A 20317-nucleotide genomic window follows, 5' to 3' on the forward strand; every position below is an offset into this window, starting at 1 on the left:
ACGGCAGAAGCCTCTAAACCACGTTTGTGGTTTGGGATTTCTGGCCCAATAGCAGATGAAATCAAAGGTTAGCACACAGTGGTCGCTATGTCCCAGTGGAGCGTTAATGGTTACCTGATCAACGAAGTGTCTTTCGTTGGTGATGACCAAATCCAAGAGGGATGGTTGTTGGCCTGCGCGGTATCTGGTGGGTGCAGCGACGTGTTGGGTCCAAGCGCTCTGTTGAACGACTTCCAACAGCGCCGCTGCAAAAGGTCCGCCTGATTCGCGCCGTTAGTCACACAGTGCTCTCAGCAGCAAAACCCTTGCGTGTGAGGTAAAACTTCTTGCACCACAATGTTGAATTTTATCGCATACGTACACGAACCAAAAACCATTTTATTATACTTCCATATTTTAGCGGCTCACCGCCGAGGCAATCGTACATTTAGCGAAAAGCCTGGCGGAATACTTTGCCATAATCGCTGAGACCCTGGGATGCCTAGATTGAGCTCAGCTGCTCGCCTGTTTTAATTCTTCAGGGTCACGTCTTATCTTTCGAAAATTCAATTCCATTGTGCGAATACCGAGAGCCTTTGCTGCTCCTGTTTGTCAAACGCCGAGGTTAACACACTTCATTGCCACCAGTGTGAATACAGGTATTGGATCTGTGTAACAGGCAATGCCCGTTACGTGTTTTCTTTCCACTTACTTGGTGACCGATGTATGTGTGAGTGGCTTTGTGTTAAGCCACTGGCTTTAAAGCCTTTAGGCTACATTATTTCCTGTTACCTATCCAAAGGGCAGAGGTCCGGGCGAAAAATCGAACTTCCGAGCTAGTAACATGCGATTCCGTACGGTGAAACTTCCTCTGTGATTGGTATGCAAAACCGGCTTACCTGGATCAGTTAAATTCGTTTTAGGTACGCACCATAATGAATCTTTTGCTTGTAATCCTTCTGGGTGACTATGTCATGGGCCACACATTTATGGGTGGTGTTGCACTCAGGTTTATCGGATGGGTAGCATATCCTTTGGTCATTGCCACGTAACTTCCAATCATCCTTTTGGTCCGTGTTGGAGAATATTCCAGAAAAGCATTTGTACCAACATGCTGGTCACCATTTAACCAGTCCCTCATATTGACAGTTGGCGTTCCGGCAGTGAAACGTCTGATGTGGATCACCCGGTGTGTCAAAAGGAGGCTCACGAAAGGTGAAATATTATCACGACTACATTCTACTCCCCGTTTGTAGTCCTACACGGAGTTGCTTCTGATGTCACGTGTGATCCGACCCGGCAGCATCCAATACCTCCCTCATTAACGGCAAAACTACCTCGGCCGATTGCCTTCTGTTTCAACCTTCATTTTCCAACTCCTTATATTGAGATTTTCCGCGCCCTCAATTAGCTGAACTTGTTCCACTTCCTTTGCTTATTCACCGAACAATGCACCACTAGACCCTTTTAGTGGTGACGGTTTCCAATCCAATTTTACGAATTTGCACCCATCCACCGTAAATACATTTGAGGCCTCAACTCTCATCAAGCCGTTATCTTGGTCCGCTGAACTTGTCGTGAACGCCCCCAGAGAATTTGCTGTTAGGCTTCAACCGAGTGTATAATAGGATGGCTAGATTAGGAAAGAAATGCCTATGTTCCTGCAGAGTCGAATTCCATTTTGCATCAGTCCATGCACTCACCTAGGGCTAAACCCGTCCAATTTGATCCTCCTCCATATTCTTCACTCACCCTCGATGGTGAAGTAACCCGCTTTCCTCCATTTTTACGCTTACCCTTGATTTTTCGCTTCCGTACGGTCCTGACCACCGTCATTCACTATTAGCCCACACTGCATCCAAGACGCGAAAATAGTTTTAAGATAACGTCACGCGTGGCGGTGTTAAGGTTTCGTCTCCACTTTGAAGAATGCCCACGGATGTGCGTACACTGTCGAGTAACGCTCGATTACAGCTTTTGGAATCTTCTGTGGATGCTCGCCTAGGTGTTCAGTCATCATTACGTCTTGGTATTCTGGGCATAAACTGGCGCACTTTGCCCGCTACCTTACCGAATTCCTGGAGGTGGCCGCTTGATCTAATTGTTATTAATAATGTTGATCTAGAAGGCCTCAGCGTTGTCAAAATCAGGAGGATTGTTTGTCCTGTATTTGAGTGCGGATGCCCCCTTTTTCTCTACTGGGATCATCCAGTTTTTCATCTTCGATTTGCAATCCCTGACTTAGAAGATATTTCAAATTTACTAAAGCTCACCTGGATGGTGCATTTGAAGCAGCTGAGCTTTAATTTTTGAGCATCCAAAGATATTTCGTAATCTGTGTCTGGGTGTTCCTCAGCCACAGACCCCCACAGTATTGGCGCCGTGTCCCTGAGCATTGCCCCGAAACGTTATACAGCTATTGGTTGCGTTTGGATTGCACCGGCTCGCTTGCACGGATTTTTATATGCCATCATGTGACGTGCAGCATATCCAATTTTCAATGTCTGCCTGAGTGTCCAGCGATTCCAGCATATTGAAACTGGTGTTAGTCGTGCTGCTCACGTTCACCGTGTGACCGTGAATATTCCCCACCGAAGGCAAATGCACGGCTGGGAAAAATAGTATTATGACTTGAGTTAGATGAAGCTACAAACAGCGGTGTTTGATATGTTAAGCAGGTAAATGCTGCTAATGATCTCTAGCCAACGTCCGTGCAACTTACCTCAGACACTGTTGATGCCTGCACTTCGTTGCATTCGAGTTAGGATGCTCCTCTGATTAGACGGCTTTTATGCTTTTTGTCTCCGTGGCCATTTACGCACCTTATGATGATAATGCAACGTTTCCTTCATCTAATGCCCTGTTTTATGCAAGTGCACCAGGTGTGTGCTTGTGCATAACCACCAACATGTTTGTGTAGGTACCTCGGTTGCTAGCACAGGTATTTGGGGTAGATATGTTGTGACCAGCAGGTGACAGTGTGGCGTGTCTTTCCTTTTGATTTCAGTCTAAGTGAGATTTACTTATCACATCCACAAAGAAGATTCTTTGCCCTGAGGCTTGAGTGGATGGTTTGGTTACATAATCTGAGCCAACGACGGTGTCTCTGTAACCACCGCTACCACAAAATTCTATGATGGTGTACCTTGCGCCACACAATAATAAGAACAGTTGTGGTGCTTTGGAGCATGCAGAAAAGATATAAGGCTGCTTCTACGTAGATGTCACTCTTTCGCATTTGATGTTGGCCGAAGCGTGTGTGCAGCACATAGACCGTAGTATATTTTTACGAAGAAGCGACACTCAGTCGACTCCAAAGCCGGGAGATTTTCTGGTAGGGGGCAGGTTTAATAATTTTCCTGCCACCATACACAGCCTCAGTAGCAAACATATTTCGCCCTTCCATTTTGGCCGAGCGCGGTTGGTAAACTGAACTAAAACTTTGGAAACCAGCTTCGCTATAGCCATCGCCAGCTCGCAGGAGGCTAGTTTAAGGTGTTTTGCGTGACTCGGATCACATTGTTTAGGCAGGACCCGGCGATTATCCCCTATGACATCGGTGCGTCATTCTTGCAATACCGGCAGAATAGCACTGAAGCATAAACGCCACATCTTATTTCGGATCTGCGGTACGGCCCAGCTTACGCTGAAGTCAGGAATAATGGGCAATTTTTACTTGTTAGGGAAGCTACTCGTGGCCGGAAATCTGGTCACAATAGCTGTCTCAGCTTTAGTGCTTGCGGTTAGTTTTTGAACTTAGTGCAAATGACTCCATGCTTGGAAAGCATCCCAAACACAGCGCCAACAGTACCCTCAACGTGCACCCCAGAGTAGTGTGCCAGTGCGATAGAAGCAACAGGCATTGTCAGACTGGGTTTTACGTGAATACCTACAGGTAGTTAGTGTGCTCCGCTTCGATATTTGATAAAAAGGTTGAGCGTAATATGAGACACCCGTCTGCGTTTACCACTTGCAAGTGATAAACTACGTTATAGGAAGATTGTTACACAAAGATAAACATTTAACAGGGCAGCGAAGAAATGAAAGTTAAAAATTGACATACACTGCCAGATGGAAGTTTTTGTGTGCATGAGAGTTTCTGATTTATGCTTGTTTCAGTTGCTTGGAATAACCCAATCAACCTCAACCAAACCTGAGAAAGCAATCTAAAAATTTTGATCAAATTTTAATCATAAAACCTGTTTCACTCGCAACGCTGGTTGTGTAACAACAAAAACGCATTTTTCGGGTTTCAATTATTCATCAGAATTGTGGAGACTTCGTACTGATTGGGCGAATTTTTGATGTAGACTTCAGTCCTATATCTTCCCAGCTGAATCAGGTAGTAATTCACAGCCTGAAACATTCACGGTGACCCAAGTATTTTAACTTATATTAGCTTTCCTCGAGTTTGAAGAACACGAATTCCATACTCGTCCTTTGAACTGTTGGCCCTCACTTACATAGCCATTGTTGTTGGGCGGTGGATAAAATATTCCTGTCACTAATCCCGCGCTACATATTGAATCGAGTTCTTCTTTCGCTATGGATTGCTATTTTGTCCCATGTTTTTATGGCAGTGTTTTTTAGGACCCATGCGTATAGTTGTTCCCTATTGTGCGACCATGGATGTATTGGGCTTCCTCCCTCTCCGCAACATACACACCTAGCTATTCGCATACGTCGTCCTGGATGATTTTATTTGACACATATATTCGTGGTGTTTGATCGGGTTCCCTTGGCCACTCGCCTGCCAAATGCTCCTTCTAGCACAACCCGTCCAACTTTATATTTGTGATATTTCTGCATATCCAAAACTCGACACAACAGAAGTGTTCTTGTACGCCGTTGATATGTGGATGAAATCGCTGAGCGTCCACATTCCCAGACATGCGATTTATTTAGTTCGTACTCTCTAATTCCACGATAAACAGTAGATGAGCCAGCAAAGTAGGTTCTTGGGTCTTCTGTGTAAGCCTTCTCTTCATACAATATTTACACCTTATGCCGACGCTGCAGCTGGCTGCTGCACTGCAGTCTGAACCGACTAAATACTGGTCACGGAAATAATGAGAAATGGCTTAGGGTGGTCACCCCGTTTCTAGATATTCGGTCAAAGAGGCCCAAAATACAATTTTATACCCTTCAACGATAGCTGATCTCATTTGAAATCATCGTTGGCCCCAAAGCGGTCCATTTGACAACATTCGGTTCTCCTTAGACCAGCACAGCAGTTTTTGATGTTCCCTATTGGTTTCGTAAGGTTTAGAGTCCAGTGGCCACAATTTCCGCATCTAGAGTTGATTAGCCGTGACTTTTTACCTACGGCTTACAGATATTTGGTGATACAGAGCGACGTACTAGCTTATTTGGTATGAAAAATTTAAGATTCGCGATGTATTCTGAGACATGACTTTTATGCCGTTTGCATTCGACTCGCTTTCAGCAGTCCACTTGCTCGTTTTAACCACATGATTATCCGTAGCCGGCCACCGCGTTATAAGTTAGGTCACCAGATGAAACTTTGTTGACACCGACTCAAATGGCGATCGGTATTGGAATACGTACGGGTATTTAATGATCGTTACGGAGCAGGTCTCTTAAGCCGGATATAGGTTACAAACAAGCAGAGAATCACCGAAATTTTTGGCTGTTATCACCGTGAATCTGATGAGCACCTGTGCTGATATAACCTCGCCCTCCTCTTTTGTAGCTTCTGGCTCCATATAAAAGCCCGAGCATTCCAATTAGGAAACCTTAAATGGGTCGCGGCAAGGTAGGATGCCGTGCCAGGAAGCTTGAGGTACCTGAGGACGTTGCGCGTGCACATTGTTGTTGCTAGCCCTTGGAAGTTATTCGTTGCTCTGTGGGTTTTTAGTGTTTGAGTAATGCGGCTAGACATCCGAATAACACGATTGGTCTCCGATGTACTGTTTTATTTCGCATTCATTCATCTGCTAATTAGCAGAAGACTAACGGCAGTCCTCTGGTTGCCATGACCATGTGGCTCCCAAAGGAAGTGAGTACTATGTCAGAGCAAGTATCATTGATTCAAGACAACGGCTGCATCCTGTTGTCATAGTCGTTTAAGAATTCACGCGAAGAAATAGGCGACTGTCACAGGAGTATAAACCTCCACAAAATCTGCCTTACGTTCTGTACCACCCCTGTCCTTCCGACACTTTAACTTTGGATTGACCGTTTCTTACTGTAATTCCGTATGGGCTTCACAGGCACATTTTGTGGCCGTGTCAACCAACTTGACGTATTTACGTGACTGGCTGCCGCTAGCATCTAAGCGTCAACTAAAATTGGAGAACATATGTAACAGCTCATGACTTCCAAAACAGTTAGCGATCTTTCACTATTGCTTTCCGCATTTTGATCTGAATTTCCCCACCAAGCCCCTCGCTGAAATTACTTTCGCGCAAGGTGTCGGTTTCCTGAATGTATACATTCACAGATGATCTTCAGTCAGCACAGCTCCATAAAGGGGTTGAGTGCTTCCTGCATCATTGAAATGTCTCGTTAAGGCACTTGCTAAGTGAAGTTTTGTACCATATTTGAAGTAAGATATGAAGCCTCTGTTTGGGTTTTTTAAAGCACTGTAGGCGCACTCATCCTGTCATGCGGGCTTCTATGCCGGGGATGAAGAAGAAACGGTTGTGAAAATAGCAGCGCTAAAAATTGATATGAAAACTGGAGGGGGAATATTTCCGTGCCCGTTCCTTATTACGGGTGGCGCTCTTCCGATGGGCAAATTTGAGGACGGTTGAAATCGTTTATGGTTACCGTTATCCACCAAACGTCCAACGCCGTAGGTAGCTGGGGTTTTAGTTATATGAAAACGTTTTTCAGTTAAACGATGGAGTCAATGATTTCCAAAAGTCTTCCTGCAGAAAACAGATCATGTGCTCCAGGTTTAAGATGCTTCGGCATTTCAATGCCAGGCGTTTCAAGGTAGGCGATACACGGTGTTTTTTGTGGTCATATGACTACCCCCGATAAATGTGACCAGAGGGATGGCAGGGGCGAAATTTTGTTTGCCTTAATCCATTTGCAGTACCTAATCACTCTGACTTGGGGCGGTTTTTTGCGGGGAATCAGCCACCTTCACCGCTGATTCTGCAAATATTTATTTTAGTAGCGCATTTGAGGGAGCATCTCCGCCGAGGGTTATACTGGTTTTGCTATTAAAGGATCATTCTACCTTCCAAGATGTTGCCGATCAAATGCTTTTTACTTTACGGGTGTAACTTGAGCTGATTTATCGCCAACCACAAATCAAGTTGCAAGGGACTTCTTACCGCGGGATACTATTTTTTAGTTTTTAATTGTGGAATAAATTCTAAGAAGCCCTATTCCAAAGAACAATCAATGAAGCTCAGTTAGGGTTACACCGGCTGTCCAGGATTCCCAACGGCCACATGGGCGGTATTCATACGCAGATCAATTTTGGTTTATTCGCGCACGTTCCGTCATATCAATGCTCTACTTTGAAGGTGATGTCTGAATTTCGTTCTTCGAGTCATAAGGTTACATCTTTACCATGATCATAGCGAAGGCTTGTGTTCCATGCGGTGGCACCCTTCTCTGGAACATAATTTGGTTTTAGCGAGAGAAATAACCGAAAAAAACTGAACGGCCGGGGCGCTTTTGGCAACGTTATTACATAGATTTCGTCCAGGGAACCTCTAGCCTTCCCAAAACATCGATGAATAGATGCGAGCAGACAAAGATTTTAGAAGGAGGACGGAAGGCTTAGTGGCTAATATAAACCGTCTAGCGCTGCTATCGAAGGGGATTATTTAACAGGAAGGTAGCACCGATCCATGCACAACACTGACGCTTTCTGAACTACCATCCTCTACCTCCTTACTGGTTTGAATATGTGGAAACCTTTTGTGCCCATCACACCATTTAACATAACTTCTCTCAGGAAGATTACTGTAAACTTTCAAAGTAGTTGTCAGCTTGTATTTAGCTTGGTATCTCGAAAACATTGCAGTTTCTCATTGGGATTTACGAACCTGTTCTTCGTTTTTGTTATATAGAGTTAGATAAGTCAGTTTCGGGTTTCGTATTACCGACTTGTGATAAGTGATCTTTTTGTGTGGTCCACCTGGAATGTAAAGGTAAAATTTAGTATTTTGGGCCATTTAAATTATGGCTGGACGATTCTCTGAGCTGAGAAATTACGCTGAACACGTTTTAGAATCGACTGATACGATCGTACTGGTCTAGTCTCCTGAAGCTCCAAAAATCCGTAGTTTGCTACTTCCACGTTGAGTGGTGATATGCGGAACTTCATGTACTTGTTTCTGAAGTGATTTGTTCCTCCGTTTCTCCCGGACACTTCGGTGAGCCGTCCTGGTTATCGGACTTCTTGTCACTGCTTGTCTGTGCTTATTCCGCCCAGTATTTCTGAAGCCGACCTTTTGGTTTCACACAATGTGGCTGGTAAGACATTGACACACCGGTTGATCTTGGCATTTTATCCGTGTTTTGATCATTGCACTTGGTCCATCCATTTCGGTCACTAGTTTTGCGCAAACTGGGCGTTATCTGGCAACTGAATTGACTGAATTTGCACCGAAAATCATGGCAATTATACCAGGCAAACAAACTAAAACTCTCGAATCCTTAACACCCTAATAGTCTCCGGGAATACTGCAGGCACACAGGATTTGGTTGGTCCAGAATCAGTAAAGACTGTTATAACCATGCCACTGCCCGGGCGATATCGATACTCCCAATCGCGATATCACCAGGGCGTGCCAGGCATAACCCAAACACTCAAAGTAGTGTGCTGTATCGACCATTTGTTCCAATACACATGTGATTGATCAGAAGACGGGCCGCTTATTTGTGCTACCCAAAGCCAAGCTCCGATTGGCCCGGGGCACTGACCCAGTAGCCAATCGTCGTCCAGTAGCATCTGGATTTTTGCTGCCAGCTCCACTTCCAAAGGCCTCGGGAATTCCATTGTTACGGTTACATACGCATTGAATATTTGGACACTGTAGGTTTGATTTCATCCGATTTGAGTGTTCAGTACATTCAGTGACGGAACGTCCTGTAAAGCGGGCAATCTTAAATTACCTCACTACTTCTCAGTGGAACACGGATTCCTTCCTAACGCAAGAAAGCGTTCTTGCGTGACGAATTGCTTTTGTTTATGGCCAGCATAACCCAAGCTAAGGACAAAGGACTCATATCGCATGCCATATTTCTCAACTTTTTAAAGGCATTCGATTGAGTCCCACAAGTCCCGCTTCGAATTGACATAGCTTCGAGCACTTGCGATCCCTGCAGTACGTTCATTTGAAACTTCCGTAAGAATCATCACAACAGCCGAGCTACGTAAAACTCCACAACCACGAGCAATTCTTAAATAGCAAGGGATATATATCCAGAGGTTGCAAATTCTGAAACACGAACGTGCACTTTGGGTGCAAGTTACATGATGAATGGCGGTACGATGGCGGTTGGTCTACTCACCAAAATTATTGCTTTGGTTTCGTCTTCAAACGCTAGGACGATGTAGTCTCACCACCATCACTAGATACATCAACGTCGGCGTTGACACCGGTGCTTCACCGCCGTACACATGATGTTCATTTAATTAGAGGGAGAAGAAGAGAAAAAAGTGGGTGGTGTTGTGAATAGAATGTCGATCCTGATTGAGCATGAGAACAAGAGTGAATAGCATGGAATGAACAGCACTTTACTTGTCTAAAATTAAACGTACATTAGCTGAAAGTAAAGGCCGAGGCATGGTTACCACCAAACGACATTGTCAATACAAAGCTTAGTCATGACAGGTTGGTGTAGTTCTAGGTCACCGAGGTAGTCTGATTGAATGTTTGTCCGTTGATAGTCGCCTCCACTGGTTTTCAGGCAAGTCTTCCGTGAAAACCAAGTTGGTCTGCCCGACCTATACCCCTCGGCTTCCCCTGTCTAGGCTTGGGCAACCTGGCAGTATTCCAGCCCTCGTACTCCCTTTTGGTGACATGGCAGCTAGGCACCGGGAAAGTATTACAGCTGAGCCGTTTTTTATGCCTGTCATATGGGTCAGACTTTTGAGTTAAAGGCTCAAAGTGGAGTACCTAAACCAAAATCACTTCCCCGGCCTGGGCAACCGGGAAGTATCACTTGCCCGCACAGTTTTTGATGTCCACCGATGTTCCTCCCCAACCCCTTCGCACCACATGCACAAATATCGCTGATTCATTTGACTGTCAGCTACCTGACCGAGGGAACTTATGCTCCTCGCTGCCTATCAACACTGAACAAACTAACATCTAAATCCACGAAATTCTTTCTATAGGAGCTTCTAACGTCCGTACTTTATCTCAAATCAGCACGCAGACAATGCTCACTGAAACTTTATACTCCCTTGACATTGGTGTATGCTGCGTCTCTGAACCCCTCATACAAGACTCAAGCATGGTTATGCATCTCAGAACGCCAAAGATAAAATCAGCTCTTTCACATGTATCCGGTGACGCAGAAGCGATGACTCGTGGGATATATGGCCTGGGAGTTGCACTCCACCCCAGAGCTGAACGTGCTTTGCTGGATTGTATCCCAGTGAACAGTCGTCTCTCCGCCGTCCGATTATCCAGCTCAATGAAGAAGTCTGTATGCAAATGCGTGTATTTGTCGCAGCTTAGGTATTTTGTCTGCCGGGAATGTGAGTGTGCAGGTGGGTAAACTTAGCGCTGCTGAGGTACAATTGGATGGTCGTCTTGGACTTGAATTGCGAACGCCTCCCGCAGTTATGTGCCGACTGTTTCTGTGTGGCGCCGACTTCCGAAACAACCGAAGCCGGTCTGCCTTATGATTCCATTCTCCCGCGTTTGAACCAGCCTCCACCACAGATAGACCACATTCCCATTAGCTACGATGGCATGGGTCTAATACTGACTGTCCCTTTATTTGCGGTTTCGGATCACGCACTTGTTCGTTTATGTTTCTCGCTGGGTTTATGGGGACGCGCAAAATGCGCACACCCTTTCTTGTCGTTGAGAAGTTGTCGGACCCTGATGTGAAACAAGTCTCGTTAGGACCACACGTCTTCTGATGTTGATTCTTACGGGAGGATACTCTCAACAACCCTACAGGATGCTGGGCTCCATTTGTAAAGCGGTTCATCAAACTATATCTAGACGTTTGGTATCCAGCAACATTATAGAATTTCTCGAATCTCGAACACGTGTTTTTTCCTGTGGAAGTCGAGAAGTTTGATAGATTCTGAAGACTGAAAAGATGGAGAAAGTGATAAACTCTGGGAATGCATGTAAACTGTCTCAGCTGATACACGCAACAGACCCGAGTACTTCCCAGTGAACGGAACCATCACCGATAACAACGGCTCGCTTATCCGTGAAATTGAAGAGTGCCTGAATTGCTGGGCTGAACATTTTCAGCAGCAATTCAACTAGCCACCTGCAGTTGTTCAGCCGGATTCCCAACCGGCAAGGCAGCCACGAAAGCCTCCTTACAATGGATTTTCGACATGGATGTGCAATCTCCCCATTTCCGTTTAATTTCGTCGATAGTGAGATAATGATGCAAACATGAGGAGGTCTCTGAAATTCCGGTGTTGAGATTCCTCCGAGCAAGAACCTCGTCGGCCTGGAACATGCAAACGACATGGTTTTAATTTTCGATAAAGTGCAGGAAGCAAGAGGATTACCTAGAAAGCCGACCAAGGTCATCGCGCTTACAAAGTGCAAAGTCATGCCGCAGGACGCAGTCTTTGAGCATGCCTCTGAGAATTCAAGGTCTGACACTGGATGTTGTGGAATGACATGTATATCCAGGAAGTTGCATTGGCTTTGACGGCTGTGGCGAACTGAATGAACGTAAGGATCTCGAAGGCAGAATAGCGTTCGCCAGTTTACATTTCTGGTGGCGTCGAAAAGTCATCCCACGGTCTCAAAGGACGGGTGTATCAGACTACAGCGTGGACTGTGGTCTTGTACTACTGTGCACTTGGTTACTTTGGGTGGAGGATATGAGGTATCAATCAATCAAAAATTCAATTTACCAGCTATTAACTGTGTGCCATAGGCATTGGTTCCATCACCGGAAAATGGGGAAAGTAGAATATAACTCCCAGGTGTGTAGACACAATCTGTTGGAACCGGTGAATTCGCCCTGGGTTAATCAGGAGATACTTTGCTTAAAGACTGTATTCAACACTGCAAGCTAGAGTAGCTCAGTCTTGTGTTGAGCATTTCGATTTATTGCCTATCGAGACGATTGTTGTGTTTCGTGCCTAGTTCGGAGTGACGGGACCGTATAGGCGGACATAGTTTGAGATGGCGAGAGGGAATGAAGGATTTTACCAAAAGTTTGGGCGCCTTTGGTGCTGTTCGTCTTCCAGGACAGTGTTCACGTTACCGTCACCGTGCTTGGCTGGAGACTGAACGATATGGTGGCTGACCGATGTTAGTAGCGCTCATCTGTTAGTTTTATATAATTTGTCATACTGAATGTTTCCGGTGTAGGCAGCTCAAATGTTTGTTGTAGGCTAGCCATAAGTCCCCCGTCTGCCACATTTCTTTCCTCTTTCCGTTGAAGTGCTGTATTTAAATAAGTTAAACAAATTGACGTGGTTGTACGCCAGTAAAGCCCCAGTGTTCTCGTCTGATATTGCTCTCAATTGTGATGGTAATGATGATCATGTTCACGATAACGATAACGCGTCACATCCGAGGCCCACCAAACCAACTGCTCAGCAGTGTCAACAAATAAACATTGTCAGCTGAGTGCCAGTATCTTTTCGATTCTGTCAGATCCATGATAAGCTCCGACGTACCCATCAATGACCATCGATGTGGCCTCATCTGCTTCGAACAATGGTGTCTGCGCAGTTATCTTGAGTTTGTTCCCCGAGAGAAGCCACAAAGTCATTACCCATGCGGCCCGATAGATAACACCGGCCCAGCGCAGTTGCAGCACGATAAAAAGGAAGTTTTAGCTACCGTGTTTGTCGTCAAGACGTTCCAGAAAATGCTGTAAAGCTGTCAACTGAACGATCGGATGCCGGTCTTCGATGTTCGATTCGAAGAATGGGATTCCAATGTACACAACAAACATCATCCAGCGGTGGTTTATTTTGTTTCTGGTATACGACTTCAGGTCGTCCTCATGTCATCCTTGAAATTAATACATTAGTAAACACCGGTGATTAGTTGCCAGGCTGTCACGATTGGTGCTCTAGTTAAGAGTGGAAGGAAAGGGGGAAGGCAGGTACTTCCCTATGGGAAAAGATCAAGGCGCTACACCTTAGAGTAACCTCATGGGATGCATCTAGGCGTCATATCGAAACAAGAAATCGAAGAGATTGACCCAAAATCCTTTGCTGACCTCACTCGACACAACCCGGCCATATGGCAAACAGACTTTAGCTAGATAGTCCGACTGGGAAATGACAGGTTGCTCACCAGTGGGACCAGTTACTCGCCATGTTTTGTAGGGTTTCTGACCAGTACAAGGAGAGCCAAGCGGACCCAAAGTAGTAAACGCGCATACATTCATCTACTAGTCCACCAATATCCTCAGAGAAACTAACGCACTGTCGCTTCTCATTGATTCAAGCAAGCCAGAGCCGGAAGATGCCTCGGAGGCATAAGTGAACCAGTTAGTGTCGGAGGCAGTTCGCCCTTTTCCAGTGACAACTCAATTCAATTTATCGGCTACAAACCGTGGTTTCAGCTGCTACAGTTTTAATCTCCAGAGAGTGGGAAAACGTGGCACGTAGCCAGGAATTAAAGATGTTGGTGTGTATAGTTGGTTCGGGAATTGGATAGCTACAAATTGAAAGCGATAGCTGTGGTGCATGAGCACCACTGGCTGCGTGATTGTGCCATTTCTGCCAGTGTCTTTGACCACTGGTGGGTTGAGTTTCGGGATCCCCGTCCAGGGAGGTGACAGTTTTCGACCCGTCTTCGTTGACTTGATATTGTTTTCATATTTCATAGCCAGGTCATACACTTTTCACCTCTCATCGTTTCCACTCAGCACATGGCTAGACGAAAGGAGCTGGGCGAGGCAGACAGTCTTCTGTCATACGGAGTACTTACTCTAATCAGTGTAACCTGTGAAGCGTGAGTAATACATCTTTCGCGGAAGACTTCCTTCTCCCTAAGACCATCTGACGTACCTTACATTAACAGCTGATAGGAGTTCGAGATAGCCCATTGATTAAGACCATGTTCACCATGTTCATCGGGGGCCTTTAGTTTTTTCTATTTTGCTCTAGATCAACGCCATACGTATAAGCGACTGACAGTTATGGTATTCCTGGATTTTCAAGGTGCATTTGAATCGGTTGACTGGTCTGTTCTTCTTGATACGCTCGTCCACCAAGGAATACCCTGGAAGTGTTTGAACGTAATAAGCTCAGAATTTCGGACTTGTGAGAGTACACGGGGAGCTCTCAAAGTACTTCCGTACACAAAGCGGTGTCCGTCAGGGATGCTCGTTTCCATTCCACTTCGTGATTGATGAAATCATTCAACGAAAGCTTGAAGGTCTCCAAGACCTCGGTATGTAAATAGCCTCTGACAAAAGCCTTGTTGATCTGGAATATGCCTAGGTGACATCGTTTTCTTCTTAGAAGAGGAGAAGGCACATGTTCTTTTGGATGAACTAACCAAAGACACCTTGCACCCGCAAAGTGTAAGGTCATGCTGATGGACATGCAGTCACCGAACACGCCACTGATACTCCAGGGAGAGGCACTCGAATTTGTGGTTTTCCGTACGTTTTAATTGTGATGTGACACATGAGGTCAATGCACGAATCTGCAAGGATCGGGTCGCGTTTGCTAATTTGAGACACCTATGGCGTCAAATCGTTATATCCCTGGATTTCAAGGGATGAGTGTGTCGGTCTATAATACGGGCTGTTTTGTTGTACGGTCGTGAGACTTGGACTTTTCGAGTAGCGGGACTGAGACGCTTTCAGGTGTTCGACAATCGTTGCCTCAGAACCATAGATCGTGTGGGTTTATGCCGGCGTATCCGTAACGAGGAAGTGTGTTTTCGGTTGTGCAGTGGATATGTCCACTGAAGAGTGTATCCAGCACCAGAAGCTGCGTCGGTTGGGACATCTGTTGCGTATGCTGAGCCATTGCTTGCCGAAAAGAGTGCTGTTTTCCATGCCCAATTCAGTGGTGGATGCAGAGAGGTGGCCGACCCGTGACTTGGCAGAGGGGTTTGAAAGAAATCACTAAATGTTTGGGAGCTGCCGTTGCTACTCGCCTTCCAGGATGGGGGCCGCGTGATCCTCACTGCGGCTGGTTGGAGGCGCTGCAAGATATGGCTGCCAAGCGTTGTCAGTGGTGATCTTGTAGTTAGTTCCTATCCAGATCGCCTGAGTGAGTGTTTGGAGATGTAGGCATTTCAGAATGATTGTAGTAAGCTAGCACCAAATCAGTGAAGAAGGAAAAGATAGGCGTCAGTAGCAACCTGTTTTAGCTTGTGAGCGCTGCTGTATGCAGCAACCAAGGCAACCCATCTCATGGCACCACGCGTGGCATGAGATCATCTGCAACTGTAATTCCATTGAACCTGGGTTAGAATGCTGCCAGGGCTCCCATGCCCCGATTAGCATCCTCAGCCAAAATCTTCGGCTCAAAAGCCCAACTTCAAGGCAGTGGTCGTTGGCGTAAGACTACCACAACAGTCTATATTGTCGAGCAGCGAGTCGCCACACATGTTCCAACCCCATTCCGAAGAACCAGAATATTGCGTTAGTCAGAACCCTGTCCATTGACCTACCTGGCGTGAGAGGTTATGTGAGTGTCACACGTGTTCTCTCAGTGGGTTCAATAGATGTGAGTCTAGCCGCTGTCTTCGTGACTAATCCAGTCTCTTCGGTTGAGTGCAGCCGCGTTCACCGAAGCCCAAGCATGAATTTATGATTGGCGTTCACCGTACGGTTGATGTGCACGTGGTCATCGCTAATCGTCTTTTTGAAACGGTCAAGTGCACGATGTATTTGTATGATTTTGCCGTCACTGCTGGAGTGTATTGTAACTCGGTACAAAACATTGTTCCAAAAGGGGGAACAATAATCTTATTCTACGGGCAATTCCCAGGCAATTTAATTCCGTGACTGGCTTACATTTTCCATTCAGAAGCCCACCGAAATGGCCTGAACATTATAGAGGTGGAGATTTCTGAGTGTCTAAGACGTGAGCTACGGATGGGGAACCGTTTTTGAACTTTAGTTATGATCGTTCTATCGGTTATCGCATTTATCGAGGGAGTTATTGTTTAAATTTGATTATTTCGCTCCACACTTTGCGTACATGTGTACTTCGTTTTCAGTGACTGTGTTATCATGCACCAGTGTTGATGGAAGAACATTCTTTCTTCGAACAGTTGCCTCCTTCAAAGCGGCATGAAGTTGAGGTTCGTTTTAACATTGCGTTTGTCATTTCTCAACAGTCGCAACTAGATATATTGAACCAGACTGCTCCACAAATCAATCAACTCGAGAACAATTTGCTGGTAAGCTGTCCTGCAAGTCTTTTCACGTTTGGTTGTGCAGTCTACTATATGCACTCACACGTAGCGGTATCTCTTACGACAATTTCTCTAGATAACCTGTTCACCATTGTATTCACGCAATCCGGTGCATCACTTCACCAATCAGAGGCAATCCCTTGGTACTTCTTCCTGTTATCCGAAGTACAGGAGTCGACGAAAGGCGGATACTCCACCGCCTCCGCTTTTCCGTTGAGGGTATCGTGGCCTATTGAACAGTTCAGTATTTGCGTCACAGAAAAGTGCCTAGTGATTAAGCCGAGTGGATCTAACAAAATCACACCCAGCCCCCATACTTTAGACACTTCTGCTGAATTCATCCTCGATCTCCCAAACTTGATAGTTGTCATCTTTCCGAGTTTCTTTACTGGGTAAAATAGCTACCCTCGCATTAATTGCATACAACATTCATGAACCTCACTCAGTACGGACTGATTTACTTCGTATTCATCTGCATCAGTGTCATCTGTAAAAGGGACTATTTCTCTTGAATTTTTCGTAAGTGGAGGTCTCACCAACAATAGGAGTAGGCAACCAACTTTATACTAATGCAGCAAATCACTCATTTCTTCTACTTGCATGGATGTAACTGGTATCATATTCACGTAAATCGGTGTTATGTTTTCTCATCCTGTCGTTGCTGTTCCCTGTTGTGCAACAAAGCACTTTTCTAGTCCTCCTGGATTTCAGGTGTAGAGACGGGGTGGTACGAACTTTCAGAGTTAGCACCTACTTTAATTTGGATTTATTCTTAATCTGGTTGCATGCTGCACGCATCAACCTTCTTTTGCCTCTCTGACACGGTGACTCCTCTATCATACCTCCTACTTGGAGGTTACGTGGAGGGATCGGATAACAGGTCAGGGTCATCTTTTTATCGGTTTGGTTATTTTGCGACCTTCTCTTGATATGCGTACTTGTTTGAAGCGTGGGGACTGCGCATAATTCTCAAAATGAGTCGAATGATTTATTCATCCAAGAGGCCAGATGCAAGGCCATCTGATAAACCTCGTTTATATGCGATAATTTGCTACTTTTAGTTTAAACCACCCAACTATGTCTTACATAGATCATCATTATCAAAGACAGCAACATCACCATTGACAAGGATGCCTCACTTCCGTCGTATCTTACGTTTATACCGTTGTAGGCTGAACGATGATTATCGTGTTCCAACCACACGACCCTCATCGCATATGTGCCCTTCATATGGCAATGCAAATTTGTCCATTTTCTTTCGGAGAGCTGTAAATGAAACAAGGTGTCTCTTTGGTGCAGATTCTTTCTTCTAGGTTTGGTGACCCTATGCTTAAAACCAGTAAGATGCTCAGGGTAAAATAAAATGGCCTGATTAATGGTTTCCCCACTGTACCACAATAAACGAGCATGGGCACAGGCATTCATGGTAAGGCTGACCAAGAAAGCCATTTTCAACACCAACTCCGTTGTGAAAACCACCTATAAAACTATTAATTCTTCATGCAGCTGTTGCTCGACGAGAGTTATGTCCTCATCGTATCCTAATTGAAGAGTCAGCGCTGGCACTTAGCTACAGATTGGTACTTCTTGTCTTGGGAAAACAAAGTTTGTCCTACATAAGTTTGTAGGCCAGTCCGCTGAGGCAGCCGGAGACAAAATATGCATACTTGGAGTTCGACATCTCGGCTTTACGTACCAGGTGTGCTGCCTCCAGGACTGGGCACCAGCTACTCATTTCTTTCGGGACAGCGTTTTTGTGGAAAAATAAGACGATGGTTTCATCTTTCGAAGTTTTGGCTTCTCATGGGAATACTTCTAGTGGTTACAATGGAGGAGGTTGCTCTAGTAGGAACATTTTCCGTTTTCGTCCCAGAATTGACTTCGGTGTGGTGGATTATCTCAGATTTAGTCACACCTCACATTTCGTCAGAATTTGATAGTTCTTTTGGCTGCAGTAAGCTTTCGTTTTTTGCCATGTTTTTCTGGATTGACTCACAATCCAACAACAAATGAGCCGAAAAGGGTGAATACGGTTTAATCCTACATGGAATGTGCTTGTGTGCACATGGCTGTTGTAAAGGTCAACCGTTTTGATCGGAATATACTATGTCAACCTTCATCACAGTGAAGCTCACTTTTCCTTCGGTTTCTTTTGAAGGCTGCTAGAGCAACCTATCAGAACACTCTAACAGAACATTCGAGTCGCCTGAATGCCATCGGAAAGCGGCTTGGTAAATGTGTTCAACGTGCCAGACCATATTACGACGCAAAAGCAAAACAAGCTGAACTAACTCGGGAAATCCAACGGGCGACTGAGCGATACAACAGGGCAAATGATCTACTGACAGCTTCCTGTCAGGCCCTTTCCAAGTTGGAAAATGCCACACCCACCGGGACACGACAGGTTGGAGATGTGGTCAGTTTGGAAGCGCTCAATCAGTGCATTTTCAAAGTAAGTTATTCTCCTAGTTTAGTACATATGCTTTTGTTAAGCAAGGATGGAAGCCTTCTGTACAGCTTGGTCAATTGCTGCTTGCTACGTTGGTGAAACTTCTTACTGAGTCACCTGTTTACATGAGGCGTTTTTTCTGTTGTATTTTTGTTCCGTTTGCAAGTAAAGCGTTTCTTACTTTTACCTTTGACTATAATAGCAGTGCGCGGTTTAGACTACCTTCATACAGCACTTGGAAACGTTTTATTTGTACACAAGTTAAGCTGTGCAAATGTGTGCGGAGCGGTAGAAGTGACGATTAAGTCCGAGTTAGTCTGGTTTGTAATATTCCAAGTGGTTCGACAGCACGTTGATTTGACTACACACTCTGAAGACAAGTTCATCACACACAAGTTCATCATCACAGAGCAGCCCATCTACGATGATCACTTCGCTTTTTGTCCGGTTTCCGTAGTACAATCCATCGACTTTCCCGTTTTAGCAAGGACACGGTGACGAACACTAATATTTTAGAGATCTTGTCGTCAGATCAGCACATATCTAATGGTGTAAATAAGGATTTGAACAGTTAAGCTTCGTCACTAAATGAAACAAACTACGGAAACATGGACGATAAGTTATCAGTGAAACCTATGCCATATCTGACTGGACGCGGTGGAGTGCTCTCGGGGGTCGTTGGGTATCTTGGTCGATCGAGTCGTGTCACATGACCAAGCCAGACTCAGAACTCGTACGGATTATTTTTGACAGCATTGTACCGGGTTTCACGGTCATATTGCGACTGTTTCTGTCCTAATCATCTTCACTGGCTACACGACTCTTCCTCAAATGAATTAGTTACATATATATGTATATACATGTATGTTTGTATGCATTCAATCATGATCATACTTCATCTGTGCAACCTGTTTATCCTTGACAACCAAAACGTTTAGTCCTGAGCAGCTCCCAGCGGATGTGGTTGCACGATATTGTTGGGGGAAGTGAGGTGATTGATGGATGATACCGCTGACTCGTTGTTTGGTGCAGTACCAGTGCTCATCCTATTTAGGCCGGATGCCGAGTCTCAGTAGGCCTCCCTGAGTTTTCCCGGTGATCTTACTTTTTCGTGCGTACATCGAATAAGCGAATTCACCGATAGTAGCATGTCCCCGCAAAATGTTTGTGTTGGCATAGATGTGTGGAGACGTCCAGCGAATAAACCACTGTTGACAGGTGTATACGTATCGGATACCAGACAAACACATATTTAATCACGAAAGCCCATGTTGTACCATTTTGGACAGGTTTCTCTAGGTTTCTACCCAGGAAGTCCCAATGAACTAGTCCACTGAACGAG

The 20317-nt window shown here is 45.2% G+C and overlaps 2 protein-coding genes across 2 annotated transcripts in view; one reads left to right on the top strand and one right to left on the bottom strand.

Annotated features, from left to right (window-relative positions):
• Window positions 1-8825: 8825 nt before the first annotated feature.
• Window positions 8826-20317, bottom strand: part of T265_11554 (hypothetical protein) — a gene marked incomplete at both ends in the record, with an annotated part of 32827 nt that continues 21335 nt past the window's right edge. The window contains one exon of the mRNA XM_009178234.1: window positions 8826-9055. Coding sequence (XP_009176498.1) covers window positions 8826-9055 — 230 coding nt within the window. The remainder of the gene's footprint in view (window positions 9056-20317) is intronic.
• T265_11553 (hypothetical protein) overlaps window positions 9271-20317 on the top strand; it is a gene marked incomplete at both ends in the record, with an annotated part of 42875 nt that continues 31828 nt past the window's right edge. The window contains 3 exons of the mRNA XM_009178235.1: window positions 9271-9293; window positions 16329-16511; window positions 18685-18978. Coding sequence (XP_009176499.1) covers window positions 16356-16511; window positions 18685-18978 — 450 coding nt within the window. The remainder of the gene's footprint in view (window positions 9294-16328; window positions 16512-18684; window positions 18979-20317) is intronic.

Source organism: Opisthorchis viverrini (assembly GCF_000715545.1).
Source record: "Opisthorchis viverrini unplaced genomic scaffold opera_v5_516, whole genome shotgun sequence".
NCBI classification, from domain to species: domain Eukaryota; kingdom Metazoa; phylum Platyhelminthes; class Trematoda; order Opisthorchiida; family Opisthorchiidae; genus Opisthorchis; species Opisthorchis viverrini.